At 38.6% G+C, this 17,650-nt stretch overlaps 2 protein-coding genes across 2 annotated transcripts in view; one reads left to right on the top strand and one right to left on the bottom strand.

The window, feature by feature from the left end:
- LOC107591649 (cytoplasmic dynein 1 intermediate chain 1-like) overlaps positions 1 to 6,140 on the bottom strand; it is an 85,121-nt gene extending 78,981 nt beyond the window's left edge. Inside the window, exons 1-7 of the mRNA XM_016280868.1 lie at positions 6,074 to 6,140; positions 5,899 to 5,982; positions 4,819 to 4,932; positions 4,604 to 4,718; positions 3,812 to 3,899; positions 3,507 to 3,512; positions 2,810 to 2,860 (exon numbers count right to left, since the gene is read on the bottom strand). Coding sequence (XP_016136354.1) covers positions 2,810 to 2,860; positions 3,507 to 3,512; positions 3,812 to 3,899; positions 4,604 to 4,718; positions 4,819 to 4,926 — 368 coding nt within the window. The 5' untranslated portion in view covers positions 4,927 to 4,932; positions 5,899 to 5,982; positions 6,074 to 6,140. The remainder of the gene's footprint in view (positions 1 to 2,809; positions 2,861 to 3,506; positions 3,513 to 3,811; positions 3,900 to 4,603; positions 4,719 to 4,818; positions 4,933 to 5,898; positions 5,983 to 6,073) is intronic.
- Positions 6,141 to 7,918: 1,778 nt separating this feature from the next.
- The window catches only part of LOC107591595 (pyruvate dehydrogenase (acetyl-transferring) kinase isozyme 2, mitochondrial-like), a 15,788-nt gene continuing 6,056 nt past the window's right edge, over positions 7,919 to 17,650 (top strand). The window contains exons 1-8 of the mRNA XM_016280790.1: positions 7,919 to 8,293; positions 9,152 to 9,293; positions 11,162 to 11,233; positions 11,367 to 11,551; positions 11,897 to 11,986; positions 12,127 to 12,204; positions 14,607 to 14,683; positions 17,310 to 17,408. Coding sequence (XP_016136276.1) covers positions 8,176 to 8,293; positions 9,152 to 9,293; positions 11,162 to 11,233; positions 11,367 to 11,551; positions 11,897 to 11,986; positions 12,127 to 12,204; positions 14,607 to 14,683; positions 17,310 to 17,408 — 861 coding nt within the window. The 5' untranslated portion in view covers positions 7,919 to 8,175. The remainder of the gene's footprint in view (positions 8,294 to 9,151; positions 9,294 to 11,161; positions 11,234 to 11,366; positions 11,552 to 11,896; positions 11,987 to 12,126; positions 12,205 to 14,606; positions 14,684 to 17,309; positions 17,409 to 17,650) is intronic.

Below are 17,650 nucleotides of genomic sequence, written 5' to 3'. Positions count from 1 at the left end.
CTCCTGTCGTCTCCCTGGCTCCTGCCTCCATCGTCACCTCCCTGGACTCTGTTAACCGTCCTCCTCCTGGAGGTCCGTCCTCCGCCGAAACCTCCACCTGTCTGCTCTGCCTGCCAGCCCTTTGCCTTCCCCTGTCACCATCTCACATCCACTGCTTTGTCCTCCTAGTCCCCCTCCGCCCCTCCCTCTGTTTCTACGGTGCGAGGACGCACCTTCCGGGAGGGGGGAGTAATGTAACACCCCTGTGGACTGTTTGTTGTGGTTTCTTCCCCTTGTGTTGGTTTAGCCCGTCTAATTATTAGTTAATCACCTCATTGTGCTCACCTGTCTGTCCCTCGTTAACTGCCCTATATCTGTTCCTGTCTCTTGTGTTCTAGTTGGTTGGTTATTGTGAATGTTACCCCGAGTGTGTGTGTGTCTCATCTACCCGAATCTGCCTTGTTGTCTCTACATTAAATATCCTTGTCGTCCTCGTCATCCTGCCTGCCTCCACACACCTTGACCGTGACAACTTATGGGTGTCATGTAATAAAATCTTTTTAATATCACTGATTTTGCATTTAACGTGAATTTAATAAAAAACATTGTAAGTTACTGATTATAACACTTTCATTGTACAGAAAGTAAGCCAAGAACATTTACATTATCAAATTATATTTTCATTGACTTAAATCTATAGCGAGTTTAAGCACTCTCCAAAAACTCCTTTTTGCCTATAATCAGTGAAGCTGTCTATGAATCTCTTGAAGCTGAAATTAATCTCGTAATTACATCATATGCACATTTGCACTCTGATGTTTATGATTAGAGAATTTGCAATGAGATGAGAGAGTGCAGAATTCAGTCAGCGAGCACGCGCACTGAACAAACCTCCACGGCGTTTCAGCGATGACTAATCTGAACGCTTCTGATTGGACATTGCATTCATAAGCTCAACAGAATCGTCTGTGATTGGTTTAACCCACAACTCTGCAAAAACGAGTAAAAAAAAGATATGATGCAACATGAGCAGATATAAATTTAATGCCGTAATCGACACTTTTCATTTAATTTTTCACTTTGTTTGCGACAGTGTGAGAAACATAAAATAAACATTGGATGGTTGAAAACACTGAAAAGATTAAGATGACAAGTGAGTGCATCTGTCTCTGCGACAAAGTGCGAACACAAATTTGAATTGAGCAGCTGATCATAATCACACCGGTGTGATCTTATCAAATGTAAAAATATTATTAGACTATTTTTTTGTCTTTTGGAAGCTGGATTCAAAATCCACTTGGATCAAAAATCTGAGGGGCACGTGCCCCCTCGATTTGAATGGGCATGTCGCCTCTGCTTGAGGGCCCCCCTGGACCTCGGGGCCCCACACAATTGAGTGGTGTCTAAACATGCTACTGAAGCCACATTAAGCGTTATTCGTGTTGAGCAATGTATAATGTCTCTGTTCAAGCTCTGCTAATTCACAAGCCAAGTGAGACTCATACTGGCAAAGATAATGTTAATTATAAAACCAAACAAAATCAAAATGTTAAAAAAAAATGCAGCAATGTGACTCTTTTATTGAGTGACAGGCAGTGGGTTTAATCAGTAACATTTTTAATAAATTTACTAATCCGTCATCTTCACAACCTGCTTCCTTTGGTGTTTTTGCACATAGAAAAGGCAAAAAACTTATATCATTGTCCAGTTTTCGCTGAGAACGATGATCTGAGTTACTATTGCAATTCTCAATGCAGCATGAATGACATACAATGGTGACATTTTTCACAATCACGACAGAAAATCTAACTATTGCCCTAAACTCAATAGTGGAAAGGCAGGGCGATCCTCCCAGTATGGCGGATAAACAAAAAAGTTTCCCAGAAGTGGCTTGACGTCAGCTTCACATTCTCTATGGGTAAATAACTAGAAGAATAACACAGTTCAGTAAACAGTAAAACTATATGCGCTACAAACCAGTGTGTTAGATTATGATAATAAATTTAAATAATATGATGAGAATACCAGTTTGCAATATCAAGCAGCATAACCGACTGTTTTTGTACAGCTAAACATAACTGGAAGTGGATGAAACCGGAAGCCTCACACATTCAAGTTACAAATGGCCGCACTAAAGCAGGCCTATTTCAAAGTACCATCTGATATCATTACTGTACCATGGTAATGCCATAGACAGCACTTTTTTGTTAAGGATATGCAAAACTTGTCATCTCTCATAAACTCAACTATTAAGCTGACTAGAAAAATAAACAAACATATAAACAGTATAAACAGTTTCATACATGACGTGTTTGGATTGGTGGCCAGAATATAGCACATATATATATTATGTAATTATATATATTCTCTATTCTTATATGACCCACGAAGGCAAAGTTTTGCTGTGATGTGCAAATTTTATCCTATAGAAACAAGTCAAAACAGTGTTGACCTTGTAAACTTTTTTCCTCAACCTTCAGTACGAGTCACAAACACGGCTATTAATTTTTTTCACTAAACTTACACAGCTAGAGGGGTAGCGTGTCAAACTGACACTCTGTTTTACCAGTGATGACATTTAAAAAACCGTATTGTCATTCACATCGTTGCAAATGGCTCCAATTTAACCATGCAAGAGGAATGGTTGAAGTCAAGGCTCAAGGTAACAGCAGGCATCAGGCAGTCACACCGGGGGGAACAACCTAAACTGCTCTGCTTTTTTCAACTGCCAATGAGACAGAGTGTGCGCTGACTTTAATAGCAAAGCACACACATTCCCTTCAAAGGGGCTGCTTGAGATTCTGGGTTAGGATTTTGTACAGATACATACCTTTCATAGTTTGTGTCTGTTTTGTGCTTACTAATGTCACTGACCCCTGACCTGGGAGAGGACAAGAGTTATAGATGAAGACACTTAGAGCGGGACACAGTTACAACCAACCTCGAAGCAAAAACAACTCATAAAATCCTATGTGACAATCATGCTATCATGAGGCAATGGTACTGCATAGCTAAAGATGAAGTCATTGATATGTCCTGGAAATATCCCTTCAGTCCAGTGGCTGTGAGCCGAGCCCCCTGCAGGGAGCGCTGACAGGGACAAACACGCACATCATGTGTCAAACGTGCCGCACTTCTGCATTATGCAGACTTAATTACAGGCCAGAGCAGCAGTCGCATCAGCCTTCCCCTTTCCACATGACTGCAGCTATCTGTCTATATTTCAGAGAAAGAAAAACGAGTCTGTTAACAACCCTCACTGCTACCAGCAACTGATACACTCTTGGTTGTTATTTTTGATGCTTTATGTTAAAAATCGATCGTCTCGTCTTATAAATATTTCTCCTACAGGAAGTTCTCAGGTTGATTATCAATTTCTAGATGCCCACTAAATTGATCAGGCAGTCTCATGAAGTCTCCATTTCAGTATCAGTGGAATTAGATTTTATACTTTTATATTGTCTAAGGCTAACAGATGAAGTGGGGAAAAAAATAGCACATTACAGGAACCACAGAATGATTCTTACCTATATCTGTTGATCCCATATAAAAAGACAGAGAAACATGGGTATCAGCCACACTTTTATGTTACAAAATAACTTGTTCCTGCTTAAACACAAGCTATTTATATATAAAATATATATATACCCAAACTTTTGAACTGTAGTATATATAGGTCATTTAAAATAAGATGGAGTGTTATTAACTTGCAAGTATTGTTTACCTCATTGAACTATTATTGGAGAAAGCATTTGTTTTTCTCTCAAATACTAAAAAACTATAAAGATTTGTGTCTCCTGAAGGTACATGAAGATTTAGGGGTGTTAAATACCTGCCAGCAGCTGCTCCATCAACCGAGTCCTGGCTGCCTGTCTCGCTGGGTGTGCTCATTGACTTTGATGGGGACATGGGTGTCGGGACTAAGAACAGCCAAAACAAAAACAGTCAGATATAAAATGCCGTTCATTTTTTTAATTTATAAAAAATTCAGCTACATTTTAACTAGCTACTTTTTTAAACAATTAAACATTTTTTTAATTTACACTGCACTAATTTATACTATTCACAGTCAGAATTAATTTAAAAGGCATTGTGGTGAGTATAGAGACCATATTTGTAATGTACATGGCTCTGCACTAGATGGCGGTAGTAGCAGAAAAAGGGATTATAATGACTGTAACAAAATCCGTAGAGTGGTGAAATAATGAATATAACAAGTAATTGTAAGTTTCTGTTTGCAATAATTAGCGTCTATGTGAAAGCTCTAGAGATTTGTGTGACTTACTGGGCAGTTGAAAAGATCTTGTTGGATAAACCTTAGAATTTCATTACCAATTACAAAACAACTTTGACTGGATTAGTAATGCGGGACATACAGTGTAGTAAAAATACTAAAATGCAGAATCCAAAAGACTAAAAAAGACTGGGAACAGCCAGCCTAAAAAGAGGTTTGGATGAAGTCCCATTCAAAAGACATGAAGGGAACCCAGAATATTACACAGCCTGATCTTGGCAAAGGTAAAAAGGCAATTTTCCAATGTGTTTTGGAGGCAGGCATTGTTGAGTGAGGTGGCTGCGGTGCAGATGGATATTTTAGTGCAGTCCGGTGGTCTGTGTACTGTACCTAATGGAGGTTCGGGTGAGATTCCAATGCTCTGGAGGAGGGCCTCTGTCTCCCTGCGCTTGCGGTCCAAATCTGAGTCCTCAGGAACAGCTTCCGCTTTCTGTTGTGTCTCTGACTGTTTACGTTTACAAATGCACACACAAGCACACATAATCAGATATTCATATTAAGTTCTAACCACATTCAGAATAAGTCTCATTCAAATATTTTCTCACCTCTTTCTTCTTTTTTTCTTCCTCCTTTCTCTTTTTTTCCTCTCTGATTTGAGCAAGGCGCTGTTTCTTGCGCTCAAGTTCGGCTTTTAGGTCACTCTTATCAGCCATTTTGTCCTGCGACAAAACAATTACACCACAGACCCACAGTTTTCACATCCATCCCAGTGTAAGCAGGGCCGTATGGAGACTACAGTAGGTAGAACTATAGTTAGAGGTTTTGTTCATTAAATGCAGTAGTTAATCACTCACTACTGCAGTGAAAATCACAGTTTCACGTTGAAGGACCGTTTGTGTTTTCAACAGAAATGCCTTTTGGCATATATCCATGTAATACAATACATTTATGAGAAAACTTATTTAAAATATATATTTATGAGGCATTTGAAACCTAGTTTGATCCCCTAATTCAGCAACAACAACAAAACAATAAATACAGCTGTTTCTGTATTAAGGGTGTGGCTGTATCCATAGGATCTAAGGATAATATTTCTTAAAACTGTAAATCCTAGGCTTTATCAAATGATAAACATAACAAATAAATGTGATGAAATGGAGCGGTAATAACAAAACAATATCAGACTGTGGGGGAAAGCTTTATTAAAGCTTAATTAAAACACCATATATGGTACAAAACAACATGCAAATGCATAAAAAAAACACAAATCAATAAATAAAAACATGCATTTTGATTGCAAATTATCATGCAAACGTCAAATTTATGATGCAGACCTGAGATACATCAGGATGCTACATTAGGTGGACTATCATAATGCTGGATCTGTTGTTACAACAGACTCCAATTCGATTACAGAGAGTTATAGAATATACAATTATTGAAAACCCAGTTATATTACACAGGTGTCAGACAATGATACATTTGGATGCACAAATGATGTCAGCGTAGCTATTGCTAACAGTGGGTACCAAGAGAAGCACAATGACGTCATAAACCATATGCGATTATGAAGTCATCGAACATAAAGCATGAAAAACAGCTCGCCGTTTCAACAAAATGCAGGTATGAAATCTCACAGTTATGTGAGCATGAGAAACATGCACCCAGTGGGTGAGACTTCCTACCTGTTCCCAGTGTGGATGCTGTCCACTGTAAATATGCTGTATCACTGCTGATGTACACAATCTGCCATCCGCTTTAATACGGCCCTTTGATTTAAAACATGTTTGAGATATTATACGATGTGATCGTTTAGAAATTCATCGAAGCTGTTGGCAAAATTTAAGGCTAATGGCCTACATTTTTCAGAGGTGGCAAGATGCTCACAGACCGCCTTGATACCTCGAGATAACGAAAAGATCCCACCTCCCCCCTTCCCAAAATGATGTTAGATGTAGAAATAAATTAATCTACTGCAACAGTGCCACCTAGCGGATATTCTGCATTCTGCTATGCATGATGTACAGATGTAAACATTAGGTGATTAAACCATTATTAACAAGCTAACAAATTAACCAAGATCCAATAAACACAATCTCTACATTTGGATCATAACTTCAATATCCTTGCTGGAAAAAAAGCAGCTTAAACCAGCCTAACATCCCTGCTGATAAAACTGGTTGGCTGGTTTTAGCTGGTTGTCCAGCCTGGTCATAGCTGGTCAGCAGGCTGGTTTTAGAGGGGTTTTGGCCACTTCTTTATCTGGTCAGGCTGGGAGACCAGCTACTTCCAGCTTAAACCAGCTAAGACCAGCCAACCAGTTTAGGCTGGTTTTAGCCTTCTTTTTTTCTCTCTCTCTCTCTCTCTCTCTCTCTCTCAGCAGGGATGGTTTAGGCCCACTTATGTTAGTAACATGGTTTTAGTTTGGTTTCTCACCATGCCCAGTACTCATGCTAGTTTAAAAGTGACCAAAACCACTTTTAAAACAGAATGAGATCAGATCAGGGTTTTAGGGTGGCTTAATTTTATTTTGAGCAGGTAACAAACATTGCACTAATGGTTAACGTTGAAAAAAAGAAAAAAGAAAAGAAGAAGTGTTCATTTCAATCGTTATACACCACTAGATGGAGCCATAGTTCAAATGAGCAAGGCAGTTTAGCCTCTTGTCATCCAGAATGCTGCTAAAAAATATACCCCCGGGTTCACAGATAAGGCTTAAGGCTAGTCCCAGACTAAAATGCATGTTTGAGCTGTCTCAACTGAAAATATCTTGCTCTGACATATCTTAAAATATGTCACTTCCATTGTTCTATCTCAAGATGCACACATGTAACGTTTTCTTCTAGGGCATTTTGTATAAAACCTGCTTAAATATCTTAATTTAACTAAGGCATAGTCCTGGTTTAAGGTAAACCCGTCTGTGAAACCGGGCCATATAGTATTAAACCTGCCTAAAGATTGTTTGCTGGTTTAAGCTGGGCTTCAGGTCTCTCAGCCTGGCCAGCCAAAATGTGCCTAAAATGTAAATGGTCGCTGCAAAAAAAAAAAAAAGAAGAAGCCTTGCATTCATTTTAAAATAGAAATAGGTCACTTCATAGATTAACAGGAATGAAAAACAACAAAAAGATTTCTCATACCTTCATATAATTTCCTTTAGATTATATTATTGTATAGTGAGTATACAATAATATAACAGCAATAATATTACGGTAATAATAATGTGTACAGACTGTTTTTTATGTTTCTTTAATATTTTTCCTTTAGTATTGATAACCCTGAAATTTTGCATTTAATCACACAAAATTTTCTCAAAACATTGTATATTGTCGCATTACAGGAAGTAGCTGAAGTTATTTTAACACGCTGTACCATACATACTTCATGCTGCACCACTGAAGATGAAAAATTGTGTCTCAATCCCACTCCCAAAGACCTTTGCTCTACATTAGCTGTGCGCATGCGTCAACGGCAGGGCGATATAGATGTACAGCATGTAGATGTGAAGCCCATTTCTGTTGGCTGCACAAGGAACAGAATATGACGACATCATATAACCAGTCTCTTTACATCAGCTATATATCTCAATTATTGTGTTTTACCTGCCGATAAGAATAGAAAGAATAACCTTGATGTGTGGGTTAACATCTGTAATAATTTATCTATGCATATTGGAGTAACAGTTTCACCTCTGCCCTCCCTCCCTTGTGTTATGTTTGTACCTTGTTTTGTACCATGTGCTGGTCGGTTATTTTGGTGCAATGACAAATTAAACCGAATTAGAGCGCTTCAGGCGGGCTCTTCCGCCGGACAGTCCGATCACACCGGATTTCTGCGGAGATCTTAATTTATGTGATGAAGTAACAGGCTGTGAATGTCAAACTTTGCGACCTGCATCGGATGAGACCAGGACAATAACTCGGTGAGAACATTTCAAGATCTGTGGATTTCACTTGAAGATCAACATGAAGTTCGCCCAGATCATGCTGAAGAACAGCTCAAAGCTGAACATACCTAAACAAGTGGACAGATTTTCAAAGTACTCTCCGTCCCCGCTGTCAATGAAGCAGTTCATTGACTTTGGTAAGTTGTTTACCTGTTTGAAATGGATCTGATGGAGCCAACACATTGTGGTTGTGTCTGAAAACCTAGTGAGCTCACTAATAAAACTTACAAAAGCACTTTTGTAGTAACAAGTGCACATTATAACATGCTATTTATTTATTTGTCATGGGGAATATGTCATGTACCTTATCAAAATACCACAGTATTACCATTACTGTACCATGTATAACATAGTATTTTTCGTAAGAACAGCTTAACCTGCTTATACAGTATTGTCTGCATCATATCTCCAGTGTTCACCTATATGCAGCTGTAATGCACAACATGCTGTCTATATAGGCAGCTCTCTAGGTTTTGAAACACAACCTTCCTCTTAATGCTATTTGGCAGATGCAATCACAAAAAAATCTCTCAAATAACTTTAATATAGCTGTTCGATGACATATAAATTGAATATCACCCCACAAATAAATTGTACCATTGATGTTGTATTTAATAACTGTACATATTTCATTTTTTAGCATTGTTACATGTTCTTAAAGACAACTGTCATTAAAAAAAAAACTGAAATATTTTGCTGTTAAAACATCAGTACTAAATAGACCAGCAATTTAAGAACAATTAAAAAAAGACCAATATTTAAAATACACAAATGTCTAATATAAAGTGTAATTTTACATCATATTACATCTCATATTACAAAGCTAACTTCTAAACTCCACAGTCATTTAGGAGTCTACACATATGTTCAAACTGATGTCTAGTTAGGGATTACACCAAAATATTGGTCTTAACTGTATAGTGATTTTCAGGTATACAGTACATATCAAGTTCACGAGTGAAATTCTTACTAATGTAGTCCCGTTTTGCTCGCAGGATCTGCCAATGCCTGTGAAAAGACCTCCTTCATGTTTTTAAGGCAAGAACTTCCTGTCCGGTTAGCCAACATCATGAAGGAGATCGACTTCCTCCCGGACAAACTGCTCAGCACTCCTTCACTGAAGCTGCTTCATAGCTGGTGAGATCCACAGCTGACATGCTGTTCTAGACTGCCTGAAGTGCCGTATGCTCCACTGTGGTGAATTTCAGCCTACTCTAGTCTCTCTATTAACTTTTTACAACTCATATGACATATATGACATAGTTTCAGCACATGACTTCTAAGTTAGAGAGCAAATAAAAGGTAGATTTGTAATAGTTTGTGAGTTATGATGGACAATGTACAAAATGCTACAATTGCCCTTGGTCTTCCCTGTATGAAACAGATTTGTTGTTGTAAAAAAATATTTTTATAACTTGAGTTTTAATCTTCATATGTGATAGTCTGTTTGTTTCAGGGTCCTTGTCCTCAAAACTCAAGAATCTCTAGAATCATGCTGAGATCAAAACGTGAACTATATGTAACTTTCAAATAGGGCTGCACGATTAATCGAATGCGATTGTCATGCGCATTTTGTTAGTAAAGCCGGTTCTGTAATCAGCAGGAAATCATCATCACGTGCTTTCAGATGGAGCAGAATTTACTACACATAGCCGTAGTTCACTGACAAGTTACGCAAAAAAATCGCGATTTTATTGCATGATTATGAAATCGAAGAAATCATTCGCGATAATGACAGCTGTTTGCACAGCTTCTCAGTGAACTATGGCTCTGTGTAGCAAATGCTGCTCCATCTGAAAGCATGTGAAAATACCACATTTAATAACATATTTTTACTCCAAACCCACTTCATAACATCAGTCGAGTGTTTGAAATAAATCCTTCTGTGAGATGATGTGGCTTCTTACACTGAATAAGGCACGCAACATATTTCATAGTATTTAAGCAGTGATAAAGGCATTGCATTATAAATATACTTTATTTGAATAAAAATTATAATAATAAGAACTCAGATATACCGTATATTGCCGTAGTCGTGTGTTTATTAGTCACATTGAATCAATGAAAGCAGTTGAATCTTCTGTTTATTCAGCTGCAGCTATAGGCATTTTCTGGGTTTCTTCTGCGAGGGGTGTTTGGAGTTTCAGCGCGAGAGCACCCTCTGGCCTTTGGATGGAGATTTACTGCTGATCACAGAACCGTGCTTCACTGAAAGATACGCTTGACAATCGCAGCTTCTGTCGAATCGCGATCTCGATTCCATTTTGATTTATCGTGCAGCCCTACTTTCAAATGTGTTCATCAAAATGGTATGTGGTGTTAGATATCATAAGACACTGTACACAAACAAGTGTGCGCTGCAACCTTCCTAGAGGTCTCAGTGTAAACAAGTCCTCTTTGACAATGCGGCACACTGACACAGAACACTGTCATTCAGATGGATTTTAGCTAGTACAGTGCATTCATTGTGTAACATGTACGACTATTGTTCTCCATGCAACACGTCTCCCTTGCCAACTGTCACATGGGGGTCATAATTTACTCTAACCATTAAATTATCCATGCAAAGCTTTTTAATTACCACAGTGATAAGAATTGGATCCGTGTTTAGAGTAAATACCTGTCAGTGCTTTGCACCTCCTTTAGCCATTCAGACAAACAACTATATTGGCTTTGTTGTTCAAAGGAAACAATGCACAGTATTACATAATGTGTGCGGTGCATTATGGCTGTGTTTCAAATAGAGTATTGGTGCAGATCTCACAATTCAATTTGATTCACAGGTTTTCAATGCAATTTGATTATGATCTCATTCGATTTAATTCAGTATAGTTTCATTTAGATATAGTGATGCACCTAAAGTATTTTTTTAAGCAAAACTCTGAAACCAAAATTAAAGTTTTTATTTAGTTGAAAACTGTAATCAATTAATAAATCACATTTATGAGTTGTATATAAGCCAGCCTAAAAATAAACCCTGACTGTTTGTTTACTCTCAAAAACAGGTATGCGCAGAGTCTGATTGAGCTTGTTGACTTTTTGGAGAAAGACCCTGATGATAAAAACATCCTAACTAAGTAAGTACAGTATTCAGGAGCATTCTGAGAAATCCGAAGTCCTTCATGAATGTTACATATTTAGTTTAACTTGGCTGCAGCCTGCTCTAAGTGACCTCTAATAGTGTGTTTAACTGGATGGCATGTCTTTCAGATTCACAGAAACACTGATCAATGTCAGGAACAGACACAACAATGTGGTGCCCACTATGGCACAGGGAGTGCTGGAGTACAAGGAGGCTTTTGGCGTGGATCCCGTGACCAATCAGAACGTCCAGTATTTTTTGGACCGCTTCTACATGAGCCGAATCTCCACACGCATGCTGATGAATCAGCACAGTAAGTGTTCAGGACATGTACTAAAGCCCCAGGCCAAGTAGGGTGAATATTTCTGTCTTAGCTGAAACATAGCTTCATAACTGATAAATAGAAAGTATTTTCAAAATTGAAACAATAAAATAAATTATTTTAAATGCTTCAAGTGAATTTAGGCATTATATTGTACAGTATGAAAAATGGATATTTGTTTTGAGATTTACTAAGGATTCATTTAACAGTGTTATTAAATTATTAGCATTTATATAACTTTAAATGAGCCTTAGATGATGGCAAATAACCAATATAGTACCCATATATTATGCATCCCAACAAATAAAATGTACTTGATACGTGTGTTCATTTTAGCGTTAATCTTTGATGGCAGCACCAATCCAGCCCACCCCAAACACATTGGCAGTATCGACCCAAACTGTGACGTTGTGGAGGTTGTAAAAGGTAATTAACCATGGTTTTTTTTTGCCTGTGTAACACTTTTAATTACTCTGTGAAAGAAAGCCAATAAACTGTGGGTGAAATGGACATTGTAAGCCCTACATGGGCCGACTCACGCTGTATCTCACTCTGTTTCTCTCTAGATGCCTATGAGAGTGCCAAGATGCTGTGTGATCAGTACTACTTGACCTCTCCCGAAGTGGAAATCAAACAAGTGAACTGTGAGCGAGAATTTTCTCAGTCTTAGTGTGTCCTTTGCATGGTGAGTCATGAGCTGTTAGAAAACCTGAACTCTGCAGTGGGGCTTTCTACAGTCTTATTGATTCATGTTAGTCTGTAGTTGTTTGACAGTGTGGGATGGTGCCAGCAAAATATGTTGGGTGAGGATTATTGGTATGCTGTGAAATGCCACATTCTTGTCCTGCATGCAATAAAACATGCCTGGACTCTTTAGTGTGTATTTATGCTTTTAGTTTATATTTCTTATAGGGGTGTAACGGTCCACGTATTCGTATCGAAAATTTTCGATACGGGTCTTTCAGTTCGGTACGCATGTGTACCGAACAAATACAGTATTGTTTTAACCACTGCACAAGTGGAATTTCATTGGAAACTTCCAGTTATATTGTTACTTTTGATGAGAAACAAAGTTTCATCTTTCAAGCTGTCATTTTCTTAAAGGAAATTCAAACAATAACTGCCGTTTTGGTGCTCTTTGATGTGGCATGACCTCTTTACTACTAGTTTTAACCTTAACTTGAAATTATATTTTACTTACCTGTAAGTGATGTCTTAATTATTTAATGTATGTTTAAATAAATCTGTTATGAAAAAGTTATGAGGCACTGTGTAAATGATTATATTCCAACAACAAATAATTTTTTTTATAATTTAAAAACTACATTGTTTAATTTACATGTTTTGCATAATTTTTTTAAGTTGAGAGTTGATTATTATATTTAAAAATAAATAGTAATTAAATTGAAGTTTGGGCTCTGTTGTTAATTGTGACCTTATAGTAATGTAAAAGAGCTCCCTATAGTGTAGTAGAGCATAAGCTGAAGTAGATTTTATCCCTAAGAAAATATTAATTATAATTAAATTTATTTAAAGAAAGAGCAATTTGTTCAGTAAACCACTATTTAATTAAAAAAAAAAAAAATTTTTAAAAAAGCAATTTTAGGTTTAGTATTCCTCCTGCTGTACCAAAACTGTACCGAACCGTGGCATCAAAACCGAGGTATGTACCGAACCGTCATGTTTGTGTACCATTACACCCCCATTACACATATCTTATCAGCCAAACATGACCTTAAATTCAGCTTTGCCCCAAAAATCCAGGGGGCGTGGTTGGATCCAGATCCAACTCCTCCCACCTTACATATACCTAAACCTACCTGCCTCCACCCCCTGATCCCTAAACCCACCCATCTCCACCCCTAAACCTACCAATCTCCACCCCCTAGATGTGGATCCAACCCCGCCCCCTGGATCTTGTGTTCTGCAGTGAGGGGCTACTGCAAAAATGCACTGCCGTTCAAAAGTTTGGGGTCAGTAAAAATAAAGATTTCCAGCAAGGGTGCATTAAATTGATCATAAGTGACAATAAACACATGTATAATCTAACAAAATATTTCTATTTCAAATATATGCTGTTCTTTTGCTCTCAGGAGATCAAAGTATTCTAGTTTCTTTTATCCTTACACAAAGAATCCTGAAAAAAATACTTTCTATGATTTTCACTAAAATATTAAGCAGCTCAACTGTTAACATTGATAAGAAGAAGAAATGTTTCTTGAGCAGCAAACAGCATATTAGAATGATTGCTTAAGGTTCATATGTCACTGAAAACTTGAGTTATGGCTGCTGAAAATTCAGCTTTGCCATGACAGGAATAAATTACATTTTAAAATATTTTAATATAGAAAACGGCTTTTTAAAATGGTTATAATATTTCACAATATTAAGGTTTTCACTGTATTTTTGACCAAATAAATGCAGCCTTGGTGAGCATAAGCGGCTTCTTTCAAAAACATAAACTCTTACAGATGACAAAACTTTTGAACGGTAGTGTAACTGTCATGTACACTTACAGTATATGTACAGTAAGATGCATTATGTGGACTGATAGTAATTATAGCGTTATGCATTTGAATTTGTTTTTATAAGAGAAGTGAACTATTATGCAACCACATTTAGTATGTTCTTAAATCACTTATCCGTGTAGACAGAAATAGCGCTCTATAATCTTATCACTGTTTGTCTATACAGAAATAGTTGATAGGAGCAGCACTGTGTATAATGGCAAAATGTTGCCATGATCTCTTGTTTTATCTCCTAGACATGTAAATAGAAGTGTACTATTGTGTCAAGCAAATATAACCTACAAGGTTGAATGACCACCATTCATGGCTAGTCACCTTTTTAATTAACAACACATAGTAACAAATTAGCCAGCATAACCTCTATCATGTGCTTCATACCTGACTAGTTTGGGCAACATGCCAGTGTTGATTTCTTCTTTGCATTCTTAAATAACAAATTCATTTGGGCTAGCATGTTATGGCCTTGTTTTTTGGGTTACTCAGCTGTTACTGAATCGATTTGTCTGTTGTTTTTGCAGTTGAAGGACCCAGTGACCCTATACATATAGTTTATGTGCCTTCTCATCTGTACCACATGCTCTTTGAGCTCTTCAAGGTACTTGAATCACTTTATAGTAGCTATAGCCCACGCAATGATCATTACTTCACCCTCATATTGTTCCAAACCTGTATGACTTATTTTCTTCTGCAGAACACAAAATGAGATTTACAGAATGTTGGTACATCGCAATTGGTTACAAAACAAGATACAGTATCTCACAACAGTGAGTACACCCCTCACATTTTAGCAACCATTTTATTATATGTTGTCAAGGGACAATACTATAGAAATGAAAATTGGATATACTTTAGACTAGTCAATGTGCAGCTTGTATAGCAGTACAGATTTACTGTCCTCTAAAAATAACTCAACATACAGCCATTGTTGTCTAAATAACTGGCAACAAAAGTGAGTACACCCAAAGTGAATATGTCAAAACTGTGTCCAAAGTGTCAATATTTTGTGTGAGCACCATTGTTATCTAGCACTGCCTTAATCCTCCTGGGCATGGAATTTACCAGGGCTGCACAGGTTGTTGCTGGGATCATCTTCCACTCCTCCATAATGACATCACGGAGCTGCTGGATGTTAGACACATGGCGCTTCTCCACCTTCCGCTTGAGGATGCCCCACAGGTGCTCAATAGGGTTCAGGTCTGGAGGCATACTTGGCCACTCCATCACCTTCAGGGGCGTGTCTAGAGCATTTTAAATGGGGGGGCCAGTCGGGGGCACTGGCTCAAAAAAGGGTGGCCGGGGGAGTGTACACAATGTTATAATACATCGTGTACACTCACTAAACAAAGAGTGACCTACTCCTCACCTGAATTAGAAAAAAAGCTCTTCGTCTTCAGTGATGCGAAGACAACGTTTGAGCGTGTACACGCAATATTTGAGTGAGAGCAGAGCCAATTCATAAAAGAACAATATTTAAAAGCACACATCCAGTTTTGTGTGAGTGAAGGAAATCCGCTTGGGAGTGGAGAGATTCGTCCTCGCGCACATGGATCGCGTAACATTATGCGCTCTCGACATTGTCATTAACATCACACTATAGAAACCGCCTAAAATTAAGTATAAAGAAGATAAGAAAGCGGCCCTAGGCAGCTGCCTACACATGCCAGGATCCGCCACTGCCAGATGCAGTTAGAAATGTACTAAAAACAAGCCTATCACAAGACATCTGGTAGGGGGGGCACCTGGGGAGGCCAGCCAAATTTCAGGGGGGGCCGGTGCCACCCCTGGCCACCACGTAGACACACCCCTGATCACCTTCACCTTTAGCTTTCTCAGCAAGGCAGTTGTCATCTTGGCGGTGTGTTTGGGGTCGTTATCATGTTGGAAAACTGCCGTTCAGCCCAGTTTCTGAAGGGAGGGCATCATGTTCTGCTTCAGAATGTCACCGTACATGCTGGAATCCATGTGTCCCTCAATGAACCGTAGCTCCCCAGTACCAGCAGCACTCATGCAGCCCCAGACCATGATGCTACCACCACCATGCTTGACTGTAGGCAATACACAATTTCCTTGGTACTCCTCACCAGGGTGTTGCCACACATGCTGGACACCATCTGAGCCAAACAAGTTTATCTTAGTCTCATCAGACCACAGGACATGGTTCCAGTAATCCATGCTCTTGGACAGGTTGTCTTCAGAAAACTGTTTGCGGGCTTTCTTTAGAAGAGGCTTCCTTCTGGGACGACGGCCATGCAAACTGACTTGTTGCAGTGTGCGGCGTATGGTTTGAGCACTGACTAGCTGAACTCCCGCTTCTGCAACCTCTAAAGCAATGCTGGCAGCACTCGTGCGTCTGTTTTTTTGAAGCCAGCTTCTGTGCCTGATGCACAGCACGAGGACTCAACTTCTTTGATCGGCCCTTGCGAGGCCTGTTCCGAGTGGAACTCGTCTTAGAAAACCTCTGTATGACCCTGGCCACTGTACTGCAACTCAGTTTAAGGGTGTTACAGATCTTCTTATTTCCTAGGCCATCTTTGTGGAGAGCAACAATTCTAATTCTCAAATCCTCAGAGAGTTCTTTGCCATGAGGTGCCATGTTGAACATCCAGTGGTCAGTATGAGAGAATTGTACTCAAAGCACCAAATTTTAACTGCTCGAATACAAGATACACAAATTTGTATGGTCCTGTCAAGCAGACAAAAACATGAACATGATGAATAGGACATGTGGCTTTGCATGGTTAAACGACATACAGCTGTTATCACTTAGGGTGTACTCACTTTTGTTGCCAGCTATTTTGACAATAATGTATGTTGAGTTATTTTCAGAGGACAGTAAATCTGTACTGCTATACAAGCAACACATTGACTACTCTAAAATATATCCAAGTTTCATTTCTATAGTATTGTCCCTTGAAAAGATATACTAAAATGGTTGCTGAAAAGTGAGGGGTGTACTTACTTTTGTGAGATACTGTATGTGCAAGTGTAACTGAGATTTAAGAGCTAGATTTTCAGTGAATAATGACTAAAACATTGTTCCTCATCCAAAGCTGTCGTATGGATTCAGAAGACTTGGAATATAGTAAACAAGTTGTATGTTTTTTTTTTTTAAAAGAGCAGCATAGACATTCAGCTAAATGTCTCCTTTTGTGTTCCACAGGGGTTTGGAATGACTTGACCATCAAGCATTTGATGACAATTTGTTTTTTTCTCTATAACAGAATGCAATGAGAGCAACTGTGGAAACCCATGAGACCAGCCTACATCTCCCACCAATCAAAGTGAGAGTTTCTCTAGGAGGAGAAGATCTGACCATCAAGGTGAGCTTTCTTTAACACCTCAGCGCTCATGCTTTCTCAGACGCACAGATGTAACGGGTCAGCAGAAGCTGAATATTTTATCTCTGTCTTAACTTCAACATACTGGCAAGAGCCAAACATGTTTGTAATGACTCTTGTGTTGTATTAGATGTCTGACAGAGGAGGTGGGGTTCCTTTGAGGAAAATCGAAAGGCTTTTCAGCTACATGTATTCAACTGCACCGAGTCCTGTGGCTGAAAACA

The sequence above is a fragment of the Sinocyclocheilus grahami genome, unplaced genomic scaffold (genome assembly GCF_001515645.1).
Source record: "Sinocyclocheilus grahami isolate Dianchi unplaced genomic scaffold, SAMN03320097.WGS_v1.1 scaffold144.1, whole genome shotgun sequence".
Lineage (NCBI taxonomy): Eukaryota > Metazoa > Chordata > Actinopteri > Cypriniformes > Cyprinidae > Sinocyclocheilus > Sinocyclocheilus grahami.
The sequence above is the reverse complement of the archived record's forward strand: the minus strand, read 5'-3'. Positions and strand labels throughout refer to the sequence as shown.